This window comes from Pholcus phalangioides, unplaced genomic scaffold (genome assembly GCF_987345545.1).
Source record: "Pholcus phalangioides strain wild (caught in Gottingen) unplaced genomic scaffold, Ppha-v1.0 ptg000009l_1, whole genome shotgun sequence".
Classification (NCBI taxonomy): Eukaryota; Metazoa; Arthropoda; class Arachnida; order Araneae; family Pholcidae; genus Pholcus; species Pholcus phalangioides.
Genome location: NW_028301602.1, coordinates 37,809,985 through 37,832,806, shown reverse-complemented (window position 1 = coordinate 37,832,806; position 22,822 = coordinate 37,809,985). Strand labels below are relative to the sequence as shown.

The following is a 22,822-nucleotide window of genomic DNA, read 5'->3' as shown; positions in this document are numbered from 1 at the left end:
ATGGAATCGAATTCGGAAGGCATTGTGTGACGAATAGGGCAGGAGATTTACTTGTGAGCAAAAGCTAGAGCTCTTTCGAGATCAGAAAATTGTGGGCTAAAAAGCTGCTGTGGTCCAGCCAAACCGTTACAAAATATTTTCGCTACATTTAAGACATTCATCCTCAATGGAGACCGGAGCAAAGTCGGATGTGAATGACGGTCTTCTTGGGCTCCGGAATTGAAAATTTCAATCATAATGGAAAAGAAGCCACAACAAATCTTACATAACATATTTCAGACTTTAGCTGTTTCATCATTTTTTGTTGACTGCGTTTAAAAAAAGGAAGAAAAATAAAACAACTAGATCAGAGAGCAGAGTGTAGCCATTTTGGTTTGCATGTCTTTGGATGCCTGTTTCGATTTTTTTTTTTTTTTATGCTGTTATCGAGGAACTGATGCAATCATTTTTTAACCCCTTTACGATCACAGACGAAGTATTTCGTCCACATATCAGTGGAATAAATTCAGTCCAGTTCTTTGTGCTTTCTTTCGTCTGTCCTCCCCATCGGGAAGCTTTATTGTAACCCTATGAACCACAGTTGTATTTTTTCCTCCCCGTTTTTTTATACTCCTGTTAGTGATTTCTCCCTTGCATGTAATGTAGCTTTCTACTGTATACACGTAAGAGCGAAAGAGAACACGTAGGGTGAGGGGCAAAAGAGAAATCTGCTTTATACTCTATTATCTACTTATCAATTATACTGTGATTTTTTTTCTCTCTCTTTTTTCCCGTTTACTTTCTCTTCATTTCTTTTTTCTATTTTTATTTCCTCTTCCTCCTTTTTTCTAACCTGCGGTTAGGTTAGGACAAAGTTACCAGATTTATCCCGTTGAACTGCAAAAATCTTCCACATTATTGCCAAAAGCTTGTACGTGAAGGGGTGAAATCAATACAAATCAATTGCAATCACTTACAGTAATGTTTTCTTAAGTCTCTCTGCAGAGAGCAGGCGGACCTACAACACGATACTGACGCAACATGAAAATTCAAGCATTTCCACCCCCTACTTTAGAAAATGGAAGGCAGATGGCAGCACGAACACGAAACAAGCGCAACTCGACAACATAAATTTAGTAGACCAGGGTTACCAGATAGTCTTAGTGACGTCACTTATCTCAATTTCCACAATAGATGGCGCCACTGTTTTGACCAATAAAACTAGCCACAACAATAATTTTTCGAAACTCTAAAACAGAACTGCTAAAATAGCAGAAACAAGAAAAAAATCTGAGAATTTCGGTGGCTATTGGTGAATGCATGTATGAAAAAAAAAAAAAAAAAGAACAAGAAAACGCTCACTCATATTAGTGTAAAAAAAATTTCTCCAGAAAAAAATAAAAATTATTCCGGAAACCCCTGAAAAGGAGGACAAAAAGGTCGAATTTTCCGAAACGTAGGAGCACGCTTAAAATGACATCAAAAAGGAGGACGCTTGATAACCCCTACATTAGGGCTCACACATATACACAGAACACACATTCTGGCATGCGCCGATTCGTTAGTAATTCTGTAGAGGAATGTGTACGAGATGCATGCACGGTTAAGTAGCAGTAGTAGTAATGATTTCTGTGTTGATAAGTGGTTTCACCTTACCACCTGTGGTACGCGTATCCCCTGGAAACCGCGATGGGTCATTCAAAAGTGTGCGCAATGAGTGAAGGGCAATGACACAGTGTATCAGAAAGTACACAAAATTCGTACGCATTCCTATTAGAATACGCAAATCTCTCACGCATTTCTAGTATAGGTGATACAAACACCTCCGGTACATGGAGAATTTTTTCTAGACTTCATACGTGTTTCTATATTTGCGAGCCTTCTCCTCATCGCTAGAAATTCTCAAACCTCCTTTCTTGACATTTGCAAGCATCCCACCCCTTTCCAGGGAGTACTTTAAGCACGAAAGGCTTGAAATCTGAGAGAGGGATAGAAGTATTCTATATCCCCTCTGGTATATAGAAATCCAGTTAAGTTCAACATCTAACCACTGAGTTAAATGTTGAACTTAACTGGATTGCAAACCTTCGTCACCGTAAAAGATGGGATATATTCATATCTTTTCCGCTTGAGCGTGTCTGTCGTCTTGAACTGCCTTCAGTTGTTGTTGTGGGGAGGAGGGGAGGGGGAAGTGACTGTCATTGTGTGGATTCGCGTAATGAAAGTCCCGATTCGAACCTCGCGACTGACACAGTGATAACGGACTGAATTTCGCGTATTATTTTTTTTTCAAACTTCGAAGAGATTCGATTGAATTCTATCACATACCCTGAATCGATAGAATGATCTGAGTCGTTTAATAAGCAAGGCATACTTAAAATGCTTCCTCTTTTTTTTTGCTGGCGTTATTTTTTCTGAATGCGGAGTCATTATTCGCAGAATCATTATTTTCCGTAGCTTTAATATGAAGGCAATAAAATTTGAGAAAGATAATGGCTTCCGATTCATTTCTTTTGGTCATCATATTCCTCGAGTTAAATAGAAGCGCGTTTTAGATGCTCTAGATTCTAAGATATAATTATTACGCAAATGGCATTTCATTCCAGCAGACTACTTTAGACCCATTACCAACAGAAAAAGTAAAAATTTTAAACGCATTATTTCTTAAAGCATAGATGGGGCTCACTGCCCATAAGGATACAGTTTGTTCGTCTATAGTTAAAGGGATTCTTCTGCACAGTATTCATCTGCTGATTTTTTCTGAATTTTAACTAGAATAATAATTTTTCATTGTCTCAGTTTTATTTTATTTCCAAGTATATGCCTTTATTCATGGGCGGAGATATGCCCCCCCAGTGTCAAAGGGGGAGTCGACTGATCTAATGTATAAATGTATATATGAATTGACATCATCATAGTGCCGTCCAGACTTCCAAGTCTATCTCCGCCTATGCCTTTATTAATGGATTTTATTGAGTATATGTCTGTTATAAATTAATGTATAAGCTATTATTTTGCATAATTGCAAACTTCCCTTGTTAACCATTTTGGTTAACAGAGGAAATTTGTTAAGTTAATCAAAATTTCTTAATCTACACGTACAAGGTTTTGAGAAGAAATTTGGATTATCTGTATTTGACGAATCAGTGATAAATCTGGTAATCTTGTTCTAACCTAATCCCACGTTAGAAAAAGGAAGAAGGGGGAAAGAAAAAATATATAAAATAAAAAAATTATAATAGATAAGGTAGATAGGATATTTTTTTTCAGAGTTCTCTTTTAAGGACTCATAAAGGACACTCCCTCACCCTCCGCGTTCTCTTTCACTCTTACATGTATAGAAAGATGCATTATACGTGTGGAAAGAAAAACAGGAAGGAAAGAAAAAACAAGGGTTACCATAAAGCTTCGCGAAGGTGGGGGGGGGGGGAGAACGGGGGGGGCAAGAAAACACAGAACTTGTTTGAATTCATTCCACTGGTGTTTGGATGTAATATTACGCACGTGATTGTAAAGTGATTAAAAAAGTTGTTGTTGGATTAAGTTTTTAGCCTTCTGGATTTGAGGCTAGTTGTCTCATGTGTCAGCTTACCCCCTCCCTCCAAAGGGAACTACAATGTGTTAGTTTGCCTTGACTTGGTTGATTTCTTTCAATATGTATGTATAATGAAAGAATAGCACTATATTATAGTGAATTCGTTAACATTATTTCAGTGTAGCCTGATAAATTGTAATTTCTGAGAATATTCTGATACGTGCCCTCATTGAGTTGTTTTCAAAAGCGAGTCTAGGGGCACGTGGCCGAGCCTTTTGTTTCTAGAGGCCCTTGAATTTATCTACTTAAAATGTTGCATGTTCCTCATGTGCATTTCTTATTTCACTCTGTGTGGTACGGGACCCATTGTACAAACCCCCTCCCCCGCCCATTTTCTGATAAAATGCCAATGTGTACAAGCGGCTTATGTCACAATAGCCAAAATTCATAATTTTCGAATGCAGCAAGTAAAAGAAGTGGGATACACATTATAAAAAAAAAACGATATAAACCTAAGTAATCAGTTATTTCAACCTTCCCCCCCCCATTTTGATGAGCAGATTGATAATAAAATCATGATAAATTTTATAAAGCTTATTTAGTTTTATCATTTTATGTTTTATAATAAGTGAACATAATTATTTATGTTTCTGTGCGACAACTAACCCCATGGTCTGGCAACTTGTCCCTTGTACAGGCTTGGTTGTCACACTCAATAAGAAATTATTAAAAATTAGTATTCCACAGAATGTTTTTTTTTTTTTTTGTGTTCGCGCTAAAAGCTCTAGTACACGCCAATTCTTCAGACTTAATGAAGATATATCAAATATTTGGATACAAAAAGATTTGTTTGAATTGCATACCCGAAATTAACTGAAATGTAAAAAAAGTGTGACAACTATCCTCGATCTCCCCTAACCATTATTTGAAATGTCATATTAGGTACTAAAGTTGTTGAAACCTTCAAATCCAAGATAACGTATTCCACCCAGAAAAAATTCCAACAAAAATACCTTAGCTCTATCCCTTTCAATCAAACACTAACCTACGATTCTCGATCAGGAAACGATAGGGACCCGTTATTTTTAGAATTGCCGCGACGTGTGGAACGTGTGTAGGCTGTAATGATGTCTTCAAAAAAATGTCGAAGTGACGTACGGCACAAGAAAGAACACTAATACCAAGTTATAGATTTGACATCTTCGTACAATTGGATCCAGAGCCCGTCGCGTAACTGCATTTCAACTCAAAAACATCGATTTCAGATAAAACATATTCGTTTTAAAAAGGGGGAGGAAAAGCACTTATAAACGAATGCATGCATTTATGGATTCACAAGAAAAGAAAAAAACCTTTTTAAGGAAAGAAGATAAACTATATTATATTGACGGAGTTTAAAATGAAACTACTTTTTACTTCTTTTGAACGTCGGACGCTTTACTTGTCAAGCGAAACACGACAAGAATTTAGTGAACATCCTCAAGATGCTCGTAGTAGTAGTAGTTGTTGATACGTCCAACACGTGCGCACAGACACTTTTGTGTTTCTTTCTTTTTTCCTCCTATGGATAGGTTCATCCATCGTTGAACATCCTGCTTTTCATTTTTCGTTTTTATATTATAGCCTCGTTGTATTATTTTCTCACGTCTTCCCTTCAATTTGGCCGTAGTACATACTGTATGTAGTATATGCGGAATAGAGTATGAAATGGTTGCATCCGTTTTCCTTTCAATATGGATGAAAATAGAAGAGCGACCTTCCGCTGTGACAACGAAAATGGACTTCCACGTTTCCTCGGCGAAATCTCTTGTTTTGTAGAATTTTTATTATTATTTTTAAATTATAGTCTCGCGCCCACTGAAGATCGAAAGATTGGGCTGGAAATTGAGCTAGGGAGAGGAAAAGATATCATTTTCTTCTACCTTTTTTATGTAGAGGGGCAGTCGCTCTTGTGGTTTCGATTATCTGACACCTATAGCGACCTTTTTCTTATATATGTTATGGTAAATATGGTAAATCAGTTGTTATACAAATACTCGGTAATTATGCATACTTACCAATCGTCTTGGTAAGTTTAATAAATTTATTTACCGGAGAATATGCGTAATATCCACGCGTCGCCGGTAAATCTGATCAATACTGAAAACATTATCACTTTTACCGGTGTTATGCATGATAACCAAGTGTCGTTCGTAATTTGATAAATACTTGAAATTTATCGCCTTAATCTGTGACTATGCATAATATCCTAGTATAATTGGTGAACATGATAAATATAAAAAAGACTCCAAATGAGTTTAGTATGTGGGATGAATATAATTTGTCCCCGATTTGATGATACACTACATGTGTGAATTATCATTGCATAGTATATCATATAATACGAGTTATCATGTTTATCAAGTACGCGACGCTTGAGTACTATGCATAATCGTTGGTAAAAGTGATACATTTATCAAACTTACCAAAATGCTCGGCGAATATGCTTAAGAACCGGTTATTATATATAATTATCACATTTACCGTAACATTTACATTCTAGGACAGTGTTCTTCTGGTCCGTGCACCAGTGCCGATCGGTGAGAATTTCCTACCGGTCCGCCCAAATAATATGACCTCTAGATAGTATTAAATTTAATTAAATATTGCAGTATGTGTGTCTCTACATTAGTTTTTATTTCTGTCTTAGCCATCAGCAGGTCGAGCAAGTATTTATTTTTTACCAGTGCGCTAACTATTTCTCCTGATTAATTTTTACTGGTCTGAACAGGTATTTTGCCCCATTTACAGTCAAACCTCGTTAGTGCATCACCCGGGCAACGCGTCACTCTGCTTACAGGGCCACTTTTTGGAAATCCCAATTGTCCCCTATGGGGTTCTGATGTTATTAAAATCTTGATAATACGTCACCCACTCCACTCGATGAGTCAATTTTGTGAAAGCACCCTTTCGAAAATTACCATTCAAATCGGTAATCTCCGTACAATATACACAAGTTCAACGTTCATTCTTAATAAGTCAAAAATCTATCTAGCAAACCAAGCAGTAGCCACTGAAACCCTCCTTTCACTGCTGGCTTGTCATCAGATTCTTTCAACATTGGGCGATTTCTTATTTGGCGATGGTTCAGCGGAAATTTTTTTTTTCCTTGGAGAGTCACGGTTCCTGGTGAACTTTTGCTGAAAAATTGTTGAAATTCACCTTTTTTTCACCATTAAAGACAAAGTAGCGTTATAGTAGAGAAATGGGAAAAATCGACTTATTAAGAAAATTTGTATCGGTACTGGAAATTACAACAGACAGAGACTTACAATTTCGATCTTCTTTGGAGAAAAGAATCACTCTTCAACTACCAATTCCACACAAAAAAACTCGCCAGTGTTTTTCTCAGTGAATCTCATGGCCTCCCTCCTTACAGCTACAAGCTGTAAAACATTGTCAAAATACATTGCATACTACACTTCACCCCGAATTAATACCAAGTTTAGTTAAAATTTATTAATATATTATTGTCTCGTTCCAATAAAAACATACACAAGAATAATTTAGACAAGTGTTTCTTAGCTTTTTTCGTCCATGCGCCCCCTTTGGACTACAATTTTTCTTGCGACGATCCTTGAACCAAGGCCCCTCACATCTAGGAGTTAGCCCCTTTGTATTTCTTAAATTGACTCTTTAGTACATTTTTGGTGTACAAAAGTTGTATAAATAAAGAAGATCTCTGCACCTCGCCAGCCTGTCTCTTATGGGGGTTCTATTGGTATTTCTACAATTCTAAAAAAAAAAAAAGTCACATTTTTGTTGCTTTATTTCAGTTAAATGCTTCACATCTGTGTTCCTTTAACAGGTCTTCAAGTGGCCCGCCCAATTAATCATCCGCCATGGTTGCACTATTACTTGATTTTCACCCGCGGGCCTCCATAAGAATATCCTGCGGCTTCCGGTCGAGAACCTCTGATTCAAAGAGCCGTAAAATGTCGAGCCTGGACAATGACTAATAAATTCGTTGAATGTAAATCGGATCGAAATTCCCACACACGGAAAGCATTGCACATTATCTCATACCCTTTTCTTTTTGAATCGTACATCGCATACACGAATGTTGTCTTCTTTTATTCCGCGCCATATGTTAAGAGCTTTTAAGAAGGTAAGGGATGTAATGGATGTTTCAAATTAAGATGTTTCATATGATAGTCGCGCTTGTTTTTTTTATCATTAAAGGATTTCCTTTTTTTTTCGCTCTGAAAATTTTTTTGGTGTTATTCTCTGTAGAAAAAAAATAGAAAAGAAAAAAAAGGTGATCTTGAGCGGAGATTGCGCGCGCACTGAGCAGACAACGCGCTCATGCTCGACGCTCGTCTTCTGTCATATTCACGCGCTCTGTCCATCAAAACACAGAAACCGATTCTCTCTCTCTCGACACGATACAAACCGCATTCACGGTTTATCAATTTTTACCTAAATGTTACATGTTCCGCAGTTTATACGATTGGGGGACAATGTATTGAACGCGTTTTGCTGAATGGCGTTGAACGAATCGAGTTTTTTTCGGAGTCGGTGATTTCTATCGTGAAACACACGTGTTGCTCGAAAGTTAAATGACGGCGACTAACACGTAAGTTTTCCACTATTTTCCTTTTTACTCTCTTGCGCGTTTATTTCATTTTATTTATTTTTTTCATCCTCATTCGGATTGATAGTTTTTAAACAGTTTTTTTTTATCCTTGACATTCAAGTAAAACTCATATTAATCATTGGAATTCCGAAGGGAACATACAGGGTTCGCGATAAATAAGTTTCTTACTTCAGAGAGCTCTGGAGTGCGTTCTACTGCTCCAATTGAGACAAAATTCGTACTACAGACAATTTAATTCAAATGATGCGCTTGTCATAATATGACATATTATATTAACTGAAAAATAGTACATAAATATGTCGGTAGGTGATGCTAGAGCACTCATATAAATATTGAATATGCTTACACATACAAATGTTTAATATATGTAGCACTAAATACAAATACAACGCCACAACAGGCAAAATGCCCAACGAGGTGGCTGAGATGTATAGAGAACATATACACACAGACAGACAGAAAATCAATTTTATATATATAGATATACTAAACACTCTTTACAGCAAACTACTGTACTTTGATTGATGTACACCCTGTAGCATTGCACCCCTATAAGAATTTTGTTATAAACCATATTTTCATTATTCCTATTAGTCCGTTATAAAGAGATTCTACTGTATTGATATTTCCTGCGTTAACTTATCAATAACTCCTTCATACTGAACAATCGGCTTTAATCGCAAAACCATATTTCCCACAGCTGAACGTAGTGAGTCATCCGAAATATCCAAAACATACATCAAATGCTGTCTTGCTTGTGTGATTAGCCCTTAACTGGCGTTATGAAAATTGTAATTCTGTGCGTAACTGGTGTCGTCGAATCATTTTGAATCCAGCAAGTATTAATGCATTTTAAAAAGTAACAAAAAAGTATTCATAAAAGCAATGGGTATTTCACATGCCTGTATTCATCTGTCAATTAATTGACTAAATAATTTTTCGAATTTCTTTAATTATTTTCCCAAAAAATTTATTTCATTAAGACTTATTCGAAAAAAAATGTAGAGATACATGACTTTAAAATTTTTCTTTTTAATTATATATTAAATTTTTTGAACGCAATTTTCAAGATTAAAAACTGAACAGATGTGACTAAAATAAATTCCGAAAATAAAATTTGCAAATTAAAATAATATTTACTATATTTTCACAAGCACCAAAATTAGTCTTGTTCTATTAATATGTCGGAAACACGGTACTTGCAAGCAACACCATGACATGTTGATCACACAGATCTTGCGTACCATTCACTAACAACAACATCCTCATCATCACCTCAAATATCCGATGTTTCAACACTGATTTAAAACCGTTATCGTAAAAACTGGCGCTCTTCCGATACGCCATTGCAATCTGAACACTCCTGCCGCCAGACAAAAAAAAGACTTACGCAAGTGGTTTGGCGGGGTCATTTTGACCCCACGGAAACTTTGATCAATGATATAGAGGGAAGAAAAAGTAGAATAACAGCATAAATTTGAAATAACATCATAAACACGTGTAAGCAACTAGCTTGAAAGGTAGTGAAAATAAGATGGTCCAGATACATTTCTTTTAAAAGGGGTGGCAAGATGAAGAATGCATGGGATCAAATTGACCCCACCACGCTTGTTAAGGGTTAGAGCACATTGTTCAAAATGAAAGAGAGTACACATTGATCAGTTTTAGTGTTACATATCAATCATTTATATAAGTGCTCCAGCGCCACCTATATACGATTTTTGTTTTTTTTTTAATTTGGTAAATGACAAGCGCATCATTTTAATTTTCTTTAGTACAAATTTTTTGTCTCATTTGGAATAGTAGAACGCATTCCAGCGCTCTCTGAAGTAGTAGAACGCCATAGTTCCCAGAAGAAACGTAGTGGAGTACAATGCTATTTCGAGCATGTACAGTTAAAGAAAATCCATGTCGATGGAACATACAAAAACTTTTGGCAACAAATTTGTATTATATGCAGTTGAAGCATTCTCTCCTCTTTAAAAAGTCTCGTCACAGAGAGCAACAGGCCCACAACGGTAGAATTATTCAATCATTGCACTTCACTCATAGTTAGAAAAATTTTGATAGCAGCACTACACATAACAAGCCTTACACAGTAACAAACTTCTCACGTTTAGTTTACAACACGCACATTCCAACATGCACCAATTCGTTAGAAATTCCGTAGAGGAATGTGGACGAGGTGCATGTACGGTTTAGGAGCAGTTGTAGTAGTTTAGGTACTAGCGATAAATCGCCGAAACTGTTATCTCAGTTAACATTTAGGAAATAAAGGGCAAAAATATTAGTTGAGCCGCCCCTTCCCCACCTAGTCACCTATCCCTCATACAACTACTTCTATTTAACCGTATACATTCTTCTGCGGAATTTCTAATGAATCGGTACATGCCAGAATGTGTGTCCCAATATGTGCGGCCCAAACGTATTTATGTTGTCAGAGTTGTGCTTGTTCGTGTTCTTTCTCTCTTGAGTACCATATACCGTATTTCCCTGCATTAGCAGGCATGCCGTAAAACTTGGGGAACACCAGCTTTTTGAAAGCTGTTGTCTGGCCCATTACTGGCATGCCGGGAAAAGCGAAGTTTGATGAGGATGACAGTATGTATTCATCCAATTCAATGGATTTTTAGAATAAATACAAATACGTATTTATATACAAATACAAGGCCACAACAGACAAAATGCCTAATGAAGTGGCTACAAAAAATTTGTCCATAACAAATATGGACGCCATATAAGCACAACCCAATTAAAAGTGTCATTATATAAACTAAAATCTATGTGTATACATGATTAAATATAATACAATGCCCATAAAATATGGGTGTCTTATCTACGTATGGATAGCTTCTCGATTTGTCCCCGCATGTTTATCGTATTTCTTTTTAAACGTGTCAATTGTGTTAGAATTCACGACCCCCGGGGTAAACTGTTCCGTTTATTCACAACACTATTAGAGGAAAATTCCGTGCGACACCAACCACAACCTGGAGTTATCCTTTACTAAACGATACTGGTGTCCAACTTGTCGAAGCAGTCGATTCACGGCGTATTAATATTTTATGGCCAATCCTATCCATCCCGTTGAAAATTTTGAACACTTCGATAATATCCCCGCCAACTGCGTCCTTCTAATGTAAACATATTCAAGAAATCAAGTCTCTCTTCATAGCTCAAGCCATGTATACCAACCAGAGCACGCGTAGCTCTTCTCTGCACCCGCTCAAGGTCTCCAAACCCTTATGGCGTACTCGAGTCCAAGACGAACTAAGCCCCGGAAAAGTGAAATAATCACTTTAGGAGAACACGAAGACACCTTCTTAAGAATGAAATCGAGCATTCTGTTCGTTTCTTTTTTTACCACCGCTGAACGGTGTTCAGAAAACCTAAGCCGCTCGTCAATAAGAAGTGTGTGGGGGGGGGGGGGTACGCTTGAGGAACTTGATCTTTCCCCTGATCTGCATTTTAACTGCGTAAATCACAAAACCCTCTGCAAAATTCCTCACTTTTTTAAACGAAGATTATTTTTCCCCAATTTGTTGCAGATGATAGTGTGTGTTTTTCCCATATTCCCCGATTCCAAGAATAATAAAACAACCGAGGAAGAGAAACTCTCAATTTTTTTTGATACTGTATGCATATTTCTATACTACCCCAAGGGAAAGAAAGAAACCCCGCCTCTCCCCCCTCTCTTCTTCTGTTATCAAACTTCGGACAAAAGCTGGCTCCGTCCATAGGCAGTTAATCTGACAGGTTGGTGTATGGGAAACACGTTTGCGAACAAAACCACCTCACAACTCAACGTATCTGATCTCGTTAATGTCGTAATAAAAGGATTTTAAGATAGCAAGATATCTCGGAATTGCCGAAATCAAAGGCATCAAGTAGGGTGAAGATACATCGTCGGTGCCGTTAGGGTTAAGCAAAATACTTGTTTTCGAAAAACATCAAGGGGGAGAAATTTTCAAAAGAGGGCGTTGCAGTATTTGCATATTCTGAACTCAACGCCTTATTCCGTAGTTGTAAATCAAGCCTCTACCTCTGGGAAGATGGCTTTTCTCTATTCGTGTGAGGTTCTCCCTTTCATACGCTAATAGCTGAATGTTTCTCGACGTTGTTGAATCTTTACTGTGGTCTCTAGCTTTAGTTCCTCTCTGTTAAGGGGTTAAAGACTGTCAATGTTTTAGCCTGGTGACCTCTAGAAGTGAGTGGACGAGGAGCAGTTCATGTAATAGTCATGTATGTAAATAAGTGAGTTCAATGTATACTCGAAAGCAGAAGTTGGTTGGACTGAAATCGAAATAAATATCCCCCAAGGAATATGACGTATGGCCCGATTACGTATTCACGTCCGATACGTAATAAATGCGTGTCTTCTAGTAAACGACGTCAAATAACGTCGTTTATTGGAACGCGTGGGAAATGAACATATACGTCATCGTTGAATTCCATTTCTCTTTCAAATATTGGGTTTGCAGGAGAAAGTAGAGCCTTTCTATTGTACCGACCGGAGCGAAGAGATGCGTAAATGATAAATGACAGAATTCGCCGGATCTCTGGTAATTACAAACTCCATAGTGAAACGCTTAATTAACGGCGCTTCTCGCTTTTTTTCCGTCCATAAAGAAATGGCGCTCCCATTTTTTTCTTTTACACCCTCGTCCTCTTTTTGGGGCTCGAGTTCTTTGTTTGGTAAAAATTAAAATCAGAAAGCGATTGTGTTTGTTCGACACGTAAAAGAAAAGGAAGGAAGGAAGAAAGCTTTGAATTTTGGTTTGTTAAGCCGATTAAGAAAGACAAAGAGCTGATATAAGAACGGCTTACGAAACGATGAACAGACAAACAGAGAGCTCTTTGTTGTTTACTTCATTTGTCAATAGAAGTATTACATAACAATGATTCTGTGAATCGCTTTTGCCATTACACCCAGGACCATCTCATCGACATCGAGTGTATTCGGTAATATTTGAGACGGAAAACGGAAGAACGTCAAAAAGAAAAGTTTTATTTCACGAAGGCGGAAAATATGAAAAATAAAAAACTAGAATAACATGAAGAATTGGTTTTATAATCTCTTCCTACCGACTTCACTTCACTAGCCCTTAGCAACCCGAACAATTTACCTTCTTTCAGAATCCAATATTGATTAACTCAACTTTTGCATTAACCCTTACATTGGCAATGACAAGATATCTCACCGAACGTGATGCCACGTATTTCGGCAATTCCGAGATCACTTTCTTCTTTGAAACCCTCTTATTTCGCCAATACCGAGCCCAGATAGCTGTAAAGAAGACTTTGTTCGTGAACGTGTTTTCCAATCCCCCCAACCTGTTAGATCAACTGCCAGTGGACGGAGTCAGCTTTTATTTAAAGTTTGATGACAGAAGTGGAGAGACGATGTTGTTTTCCATTCGCTTCGGGGTTGTTTTGGAATATGCCTACCGTATTAAATAATAGAAAAAGAAGCATATATTTCTCTTCCTTGGGGTTTTTTAATATTGTTCTCGGTGTTGGGAGTGGGGAGCATTTTCACTTGCATGAAATCGAAAGAAAGTATTCTTCCAAAAAAAAAGACATAGGGCATTTTGCAGAAGTTCAGTGATTTCCAATTTGGCAGTTATATTCCGGATCACGGAACTTTAAAACTGCTCAAATGGTCAAGAAAGTTTCGTGCATGTTTGTTACACAATCAGATGCGGTCATTTCTCCTCGCCATCGGAAATGAAAAAAAAAAATTAATAATTATTTTTGCTGTGTGTAATTTAAAAGATTATTTCGATAAGCAGACTTATTCAAGGCGTTTGTGCCTCGAAGATAGAAACTTCAGGTAATTAACTTCAGCTGACCACCACTGTGCTGCCTGAAGGGATCGAACCCAGGTTTTCGCGAGGCAAATACATCACGATATTCACACCAAAGCCCTGGCTGATCGCACAGTGGCTTGTTCATACTAACTACTACTACATAACCGTACATACACTTTTAAACATTCCTCTAAGATATTTCTAACGAATTTGTACGCGTAGGAACACCTGGGTATGGCTCTACTTTCTTAGTTATGTTGTCTAAGTTACGCATGACTCACGGTCTAGAGGTACTGGCACCTTCCATTTTCCATATTTTGAAGTGAAAATGTGAGAAGCCTGAATTTTCGTGTTGTGTAAATATCGCGATGAAGGTCTGCTGCTCGCAATGCAACCGTCAGGTGGGCGTTTTGGGATATGAAATAGATATGTATTTTATTATAAAACAATCGATAAGTACGATCCCAAAGCGTGTAATGTTTTTCTGCTCTTCTCTGGTGAAAGTGTCAATTTTTTTCCTTCCAAGATGTTTCGACGTGAGGCTAAAACACTTTGGTGACAAGTAATGTTTTATTTTCTTTTCTTCAGGAAGCATAGCAGCGGAGATCTGCACAGCAGGCTGAAAACCAGGAAGATCCTAGGAGTAGGAGAAACTGATAACGGCGATATCCACAGATCAAAAGTATGATTTACAATAGTTAATAGTGTCACATCATATTATAAAACTGGGAATCGATTAACATTTTTAACTGGTCAATCAAAAATTTTTAATTGATTAACCCACCGATTAATCGAATATATTTTTTGTGACCATACAATATTTATAGATGGTACATACGAAAATATATTTTATTCATTTCACACCTATTCGGTAGATACAAACAAATGTAGGAATAAATTAACAAATTCACAAGCTGCCCATTCAAGCAATTTAATATGCCGAACATAATTTTGTCAAAATCTGTAGTTTTTTCACTTGGATCTTGTCGTTTTTCTTTTTAAATCGCTTGTTTTAGGTTACTCACTGATTTCAAAATTACTTTCGATCATACTGTTGCTTGTTTCCGACATTGAATTTCCTCCCAAATGGTAGTTTTGTGTAGGGGAGAATTTCAAGAATACGAAAAAATACCGTTTATAGTGGAGACAATCAATTTTGATCTTGTCTTTCTAAAACTCCCATCCATCCCAATTGATTTGAAATTAAAATCATCAGTTTTTGTTGACTGTCAAAAAATCGACTCGTCGAAAAATTTTATTAAAATATTGACTGAAATATTTTTAAATATGGTTACTTAACCAAAATGTTATGTATATGAACATAATTTGTAAGACATTTAATCGGTTTTAACAAACAAATCAAGTTAATTCACAAACTTCTAATAAAAACTTTAACTGAATTTTAATCGGATTGATCAGTTGATTAACTCATCTAAAATTTTAAAATGCAATTACCAATTGATCGATTAATCGGACCAGTCCTAGCTATTACACAGACGGCATCGACTGATTTTTTGTATTTTTCTCATTGGAAGATCAGCCAACTGTTGGGTCATAACGAACATCTTTACTTCAAGTTCCCCAAAGGATACTGGTCCTGGCACCTGGCAATGACGTTTGCTTTCACGTTGTGTGGTCTCAATGTAAGTTGCTCGCCTGTCTTTTCTAATTTATGATATACGTGTGTATCATATACACTCTATAATATTTTATGCCCGGGTTGATCCAAATCACTATCTACAGTATCGTCGTATGATTGTGTTACAAAAATTTTGACTTTTCATCTCATCTCATAGACGCAACTTCAATAAAACAGCCGCAAGAAAAAGACACAAAAATACGCTTATAACACTCGAGAATACCGTAGTAGCAATAGTAGTCCAGAATATCGTATTTTCCCATGTATAAACCACGGATTTTAGGTTAAAAACATCTAATTTAATGCTGATTATCTCCCACTACGTATTATCTGCAGCTTCTTTTCCTGATAGCTTGAAGTTGCTTCAAAAATTAATTGACGAAAAAAATTATTTTTAAACATGAATAGATGTGGGTGTGTGGCCAAAACAACTCCTTCAATTCCTTAAGATCTCATTATTATTGAATAAAATTTGCTTCCACTGCTTATACGTCACCGAGGATTATATGCAGAAAATTACAGTTAATACACGAACATTCAAAAGAAAAAAAAATAACACCTCCCTTCCTTTTTTTTTATTCCAGAAACGGAACATTTGTTTCTAACCATATTTCAGATTTTGAGTTAGAATGTACGTCATTGTGGCAGACGCTGTGAGAGATATGCGTTAAAGATAGTGTAACCACACACACGCGATTCGTATTTAATGAGTCATTCTTGTATTTTTGTTACATACATTAAGGGGGAGTTGTTCAAATCATGGAAATTAACGATTTCTTTTTTTTGCACAAAAAGAATAGCGGAAAATATCTTGAAACAAACCACATCCGTTCATTAGCAATTTTTCTATTCTGGTTTTTATAATTAATAAATCATGGTTGTCTACTGGAAATAATATCTTCATTTCTAGTTTTTTTCATGTTGGTTTTTCATTAGAAACGGCTATTGGAAACGTGCCTTGTGAACCAAATTATCTTTGGTTCCGACATATTTTAAAATGCGTGATTACAAATTTTTGTGTCTTTGGAAGCAAAATAAAAAGTATGAATGGATTTCATCAAAATAGGAAACGCAGAGGACAAATATAGCGCATTTCAGTTTTGCTGTTATTTTTCAATAAATTATTCATTAAAGTTTTTTTTAATACAAATAATTTGATTGCATACAACAAAATGCATTTAGTGTGGTTGTGTATGTTGAAGCTATATAAAAGCACATTAGCTGAAAATATTTAAGAATTATAAGAATCTTGAATCTGTAATTTTTACTGAAATCGTATATATGAAGACAATTTTCATAACTTATGAATATATCGTGATTTTTCTGTGACTATAAATATTCTCACATATTTTTCTTGTTCAACGTTTCTTTCTTGTAAATGTTGAGATTTAAAATATCCTTTTATTTCTTGCCATTGGAATTTATTTAGCGATATGAGCGTTCTCGCTGAAAATCGAAAAATTTCTTTGGTGACAACTGGTAATGCCTCGTATTTTTCCTCAGAGAAATTTAGTCACCATAATTATCGATAGATGAGATATGGAACTGAGTTATCGCCCTCACCTGCCTGTAAAAACCAATTAATGTGTTTGGAACCTTCGAATGACATTAAACTTTGACTTCTGGAATGTTGTTAATTCGCGATAATGTTTTATTTATTATTTTTCAGAATTTATTTTTTCCCGGAAGATGGTTCGCAGCGTTTGGCGGCACCGAGCCCCAAGACTCATTGTCGTCCAGGTTCTACGGATGCACTTCTCTAAGTGAGAATCTCATTTCTTCGTTATAAACGGTTAGGATAAGTAGTTTCCATACCAGATAAGACAAGTGTCAAACCAAAATATAGTCTCACTCAGATTAATGTACTTGCGTATTAATTGCGCATGTCTAGATAGTACTCGTAACTTCTGAATTAAAGTTAATGTAAAATTTAGGGGGGAATAAGGTTCTTTAACCCTTTCAGACCAGGGCATTCATTTTTTTAAATTGTTAAAAATGTTTTTGCATTTTTGATAGTCAAAAAAAGGAATTAAAAACATAAATGTCAGCAAAATCTTTATTAAGAGGATGCAGGCTATATATATTCATTTTCACATACAGTTTTACCAGAATTTTATTGCTTTTCCCGGAGGCACTTTCTCGGAAGCCATCTTAAAAAAAAAACCCCGAAAGTTCAATTTCAAGTGCTGCCCTCTGATGAAAGTCCCCGAAGTTCATATTCCCCACATTTCTTACACAAAACTTACACAATCAAAATAAAAAAAAAAATTCTGCAGTGAAAAAAAGCAACCCACACTCTTGTAGCCCTAGGGTCTGGAAGGGATAAGCGTGGTATGGTTCTATTTATTGTCTTTTATATTTGACAATCTGGAGTTGGGTTTTCCTAAACCTTACAAGTATTTTCAATTTCAGCTCTGGCGTTATTGCTGTGGTTATTCTGGGGTACGCAGGACAAATTTGTGGCCAAGAGCATGATCACTGCGATCACTTCATGCAATACACTCCAAACAATCGGTGAGAATTAAAATTCTATCAATATATGTAGCGAAACCCCTCTTTTACGAAAACTGGCCGGGCAAAATAAAAAACCGTCCGTAAAAGAGGAGTGACCGCATCTGGGGGCTTGTTATTGAAAAGTTATAAAAAAAAACGTAATTACCATTAGGGGGGGGGGGTGTTTGGTTGTAGTGTCTCACACACTTCTGAACTAGCGCTATCGATTACTAGCGCTATGGTGTTGTGCATATTGTGCACTATCTGACTGTGTGTTCGGGCACCTCTATAGTTCAAGTTACCGGGTACTCATCTACACAGACAGACAGACAGTGAGTTTGATAAAAATTTATCACTTTTACCGGCGAATATGCATAACACCCAAGCGCTGTTGGGAAATTTCATAAATACAAAAAAAGTTATCGCCTTTATGTGTGATTATGCATAATACCCTAGTATAACTGGTGAATTTGATAAATATGGAAAAAAAATATTCAAATGAGTTTTGTATGTGTGATGAATATAGTCGTACCCCGTTATAATGATAACAAATTTTATGACCGTAACCCGATATAATGATACATGTATGAATTATTATGTGTAGTATGTCATGTGGTACGATTTATCATGTTTACCAACGGCACGACGCTTGGGTAAATTCATAATCACCGTTAAATGCGATAACTTTTTTTTGTAATTATTAAATTTACCAACGACACTGGGAGTACTATGCATAATCGCCGGTAAAGGTGATTAATTTAGAGAAATTTATAAAAATTTATTAAATGTTCGGCGATTATGCATAATAACCAGTTATTATGTACAACGACCGGATTTATCACATTTACCGTAACATATACACCGTATATTAACAATATTTAACGGTGATATTTTCGGAATGACGAGAAGCACTGATTTCTACTTGAATGATTTTCTTTCAATAATTCTGGAATTATTTCCATTAATTATTATTTCTTTCATTAATTTTGAAATAATTGCTTTCATCAATTCTGGATTTGTTTGATTCATTAATGCTGAAATTATTTCTTTCATTGATTCTGAAATTATGTCTCATTAATTCTGGATTTATCTTTTTCATTAATTCTGGATTTATCTTTTTCATTAATTCTGGATTTATCTTTTTCATTAATTCTGGATTTATCTTTTTCATTAATTCTGGATTTATCTTTTTCATTAATTCTGGATTTATCTTTTTCATTAATTTTAGCATTATCTCTTACGTTAATTTTGGAATTATTACTTTCATTAATGCTGAAATTATTTTTCATTGATTTTGGAATTATCTCTTCCATTAATTCTATAACTTTTCTTGGAATTATCTCCTTCCTTCACTCTGGAATTATCTTTCATTAATTTTATTATTATCTCTTTCATTAATTTTATTATTATCTCTTTCATTAATTTTATTATTATCTCTTTCATTAATTTTATTATTATCTCTTTCATTAATTTTATTATTATCTCTTTCATTAATTTTATTATTATCTCTTTCATTAATTTTATTATTATCTCTTTCATTAATTTTGGAATTATTATCACTTTTATCAATGCTGAAATTATCTCTTACATTGATTCTAGAATATTATTTTCTTTCATTAATTCTGGAATTATCTCTTTCATTAATTTTGGAATTATTATCACTTTTATCAATGCTGAAATTATCTCTTACATTGATTCTAGAATATTATTTTCTTTCATTAATTCTGGAATTATCTCATCGATGCTGGAATTATTTCTTTCATTTATTGTTTTAAATTCCTGTGGATGCCGTAAGAAAATAACGGGGATTGTGTTTGTTTTCACCGAGTCACGCGATTTTCCGACGAAAGATGTTGGGGAACAACATCTTAAAATGCAATATACATATTTTTTAATGAAGTAGATTGATTGATTTGTACTTCTGATTTTCAGCAGGTTCAAATTAAGGGGGAAAAGTGTTCCATTGCGAAATCAATTTTGTAAAATACAGTCAAACTTGGTTAATTCGACGTCCAAAGTCACCGGAGAAAGTTCGAATTACCCTAATTATCAATCCTTGATCTTTAATATTGCAACGTAATCTAATTATCAATTATTTTTGTGTGTTTCTCAAATTTTAAGAATATATTAATTACAATAATTGCACTCAGCTTCTACATCATTCCGCTGTTCGGGAATCATCATCACTGCACAATTTCTTGACCATGTTTAAAGCCTGATTTACGGAAACAGTTCATGACCATCCGTTATGAAACTGTTACCAAAATTTTGCTTAGCATTCTTATGCTATCAAGGAAATATATTTTCACTAACGTATTAAAATCATCTGAACTTTCTGATACTTTCCATACTCTTAATGACGGCAAAAAGATTTAGATTTTGAACGGAATAAAGTGGTGCACAGTCTCGATGCACTCCAGCTGAACAATGTTGAAATTGGCATTAAATTATCAAAAAAAAATAAATAAAAGAGTATGAGACGTACAGAATTTTCAAACTTTTATTAGTCTTTAAAAATTTGTTGTTTAACAACTTGATCGAGAAAAGCCAAGTCTGGCTTCTTGTAGAATTTTTCAAAACTGAATTTACTCAGACGAAAAGCATGATTCCCCCCGACTTCGAATTATCCAAAAAAATTGAAAAAAAGTTTGAACTAAACAAGATATTTTAACATTAAATTAGATAGAAAACACAAGGGAATTTCATAAAAGTTGGAATTATCCTAAATTCGAATTAACCAAGTTCTGTACCTGGGCTTGTCAACGCTAAAATAAGAGATTTTTAGGGAGGCAGGTATCTCGTCAAGAGAATGAAATCATTTCTGAATCTGCTTTGTTTTGTCTGTGGTTTAGGTAGGTCTTTGCATTTGTTAATTCGTCTTTTTCTTTTTTTTTTTTGTTTCTTCCCCAATGCTAGCCATGTTGATGGAATGCTGGTTCGATGAAGGTCTCCGATGGAGTTTCTACTTTTCGGCGGCCATTCGCATGTGTGTGATACTGACCAACCTGTATTTCTACCGGGAAATAGGCCTCTCCGGTTCCAGGATACGGAAGTCTAATTCTTTCGGTGATCTCAGAGATGGAACCGCGACGAGTCTGAAGAAAGACTGAAATGAACTGCGCGACACATGTCAGATATGTCCCATCGATCACTAACATGCATCAAATAAATAAGGAGTTTGTGTTGTGTGATCGGTATTGTAAATATGGAAGAAAAAGACGTTTCGACTAATTCCTGTGGCGCAATTCCCTCAGAAATCAGGAGAGATTAAAAGAAAAACGCGTTACATGCCGAAAATTTCAGAATTGGACATGAGAAACCTTTCCTCCTCTAATTGGTAAATACATTTCCATTTTAACATTGGAAGTTACATCAAATAAAATATTTTATTGTGTAAAACATTAACGTACTGAGCCCTGCTGTGCCCCACACCAGATGTGTAACCAAATGCACCCCTTCTTTGGTTCGGACGACTTCAATTTACAAGGTGGGAACAAAAGAGCATTCACACAAAAAATTGACACGTTTTTAAGACAAAATTTAATTGGTCGAATGGTCAAATATTTGTCTTAAAAACGTGTCAATTTTTTGTATAAATTAAAACCAGGCAAAGTTCTAATTTTTGTGATAAAAGAGCATTCGTTCTTGCTTGACAAATGAAGAGCTCCTTTTCAAAAGGAAACATTTCCACTTTTGCAAAATTTACAGTAGAAGTAAAAAACGTGTTCCTACGGAGTACGTTTGCTTTACAAAAGTAGGAAATAACCCAGGAGGTAGAGAGCCTATGGGAATGAAAGAAGAATATCTAAATATCATGTTTCTTGATCTAAATTCAAGGGAGTTATCCACGTTTGAATTTTGAAAATGTTCCGTTTTGAAAGATAATTTAGTGGAAATGTTACCTTTTGAATTAAATTCTATCTTGTCAAGTCTGAAAAATTGAAAATTTCAATGTCACTCGTTGAATCCAGCAGGTTTTAACTAACCCAAGAAGTACTGACTGCATGGTCTCTACAAAATATGGGTCACTTTGAAATCTTCAGCAATAATTCTATAAGGTCCGATATTAATTAAGTACGTGACCTAAATTCCAGAACTTCGGACTTATCTCGTTGCCGAAATATCTTCCTGTCTTTGCTGCAGAGCCTCGAACACGACTTCCAGGCCAGTGGTTTGCAACCCGGGATACATAAACCTCAAGGGAGTATATGACGGGCAATCCAGGGGTACGCGAAAAATAATCAGCGATGGCAGCAGAGAAACAAGTAAAGCAATAAAAAAGAAAATACAAAGCGTTGATTGTAAAACAATATACGAGAGGGTACGCAAACCTCTTACCCATTTCTAGGGTATCAGCGAACCTCATTCTTCTTCCTAGTGAAGCAGGAAAGCCTACTACGCATTTGCAGAGAGTACGCATGCGCTTTCTTTCCATTTCTTGATATACGCAGACTCGTATATTTCTAGTAAGAAAGTATTCTATCCACTTCGAGAGATGTAAAGTAAAACACCTTTTAGCGGTCACCCCTCTTTAACAGCCAACTAATAATTAAGCTCTATTTCAAAGGTTTTATAGAAACTCCTTTTTTTACGGTCAACTCTCTTTCATGGACCAAAAAGCTTTGCCCCCCCCCGGTATCCGCAAAAGACGGGGTTTTTACTGTATATAAGCTTCTTCATATTCTGCTGTGGGGGAAGGTGCACATGCCCAATGCATTTCGAATGATATG

The 22,822-nt window shown here is 35.8% G+C and overlaps 1 protein-coding gene across 2 annotated transcripts in view; it reads left to right on the top strand.

The window, feature by feature from the left end:
• Window positions 1-21,280, top strand: part of LOC149083029 (tumor protein p53-inducible protein 11-like) — a 35,711-nt gene extending 14,431 nt beyond the window's left edge. The window contains exons 1-6 of one of the 2 annotated variants that reach the window (XM_089236128.1): window positions 7,879-8,129; window positions 14,549-14,642; window positions 15,496-15,603; window positions 17,269-17,362; window positions 18,012-18,113; window positions 21,009-21,280. In XM_089236128.1, the coding sequence (XP_089092254.1) occupies window positions 8,113-8,129; window positions 14,549-14,642; window positions 15,496-15,603; window positions 17,269-17,362; window positions 18,012-18,113; window positions 21,009-21,202 (609 nt within the window). In that variant the 5' untranslated portion in view covers window positions 7,879-8,112 and the 3' untranslated portion in view covers window positions 21,203-21,280. Of the gene's footprint in view, window positions 1-7,878; window positions 8,130-14,548; window positions 14,643-15,495; window positions 15,604-17,268; window positions 17,363-18,011; window positions 18,114-21,008 lie in introns of those variants that run through there. The other variant, XM_089236127.1, reaches the window with a different exon arrangement.
• The last annotated feature ends 1,542 nt before the right edge of the window (window positions 21,281-22,822 follow it).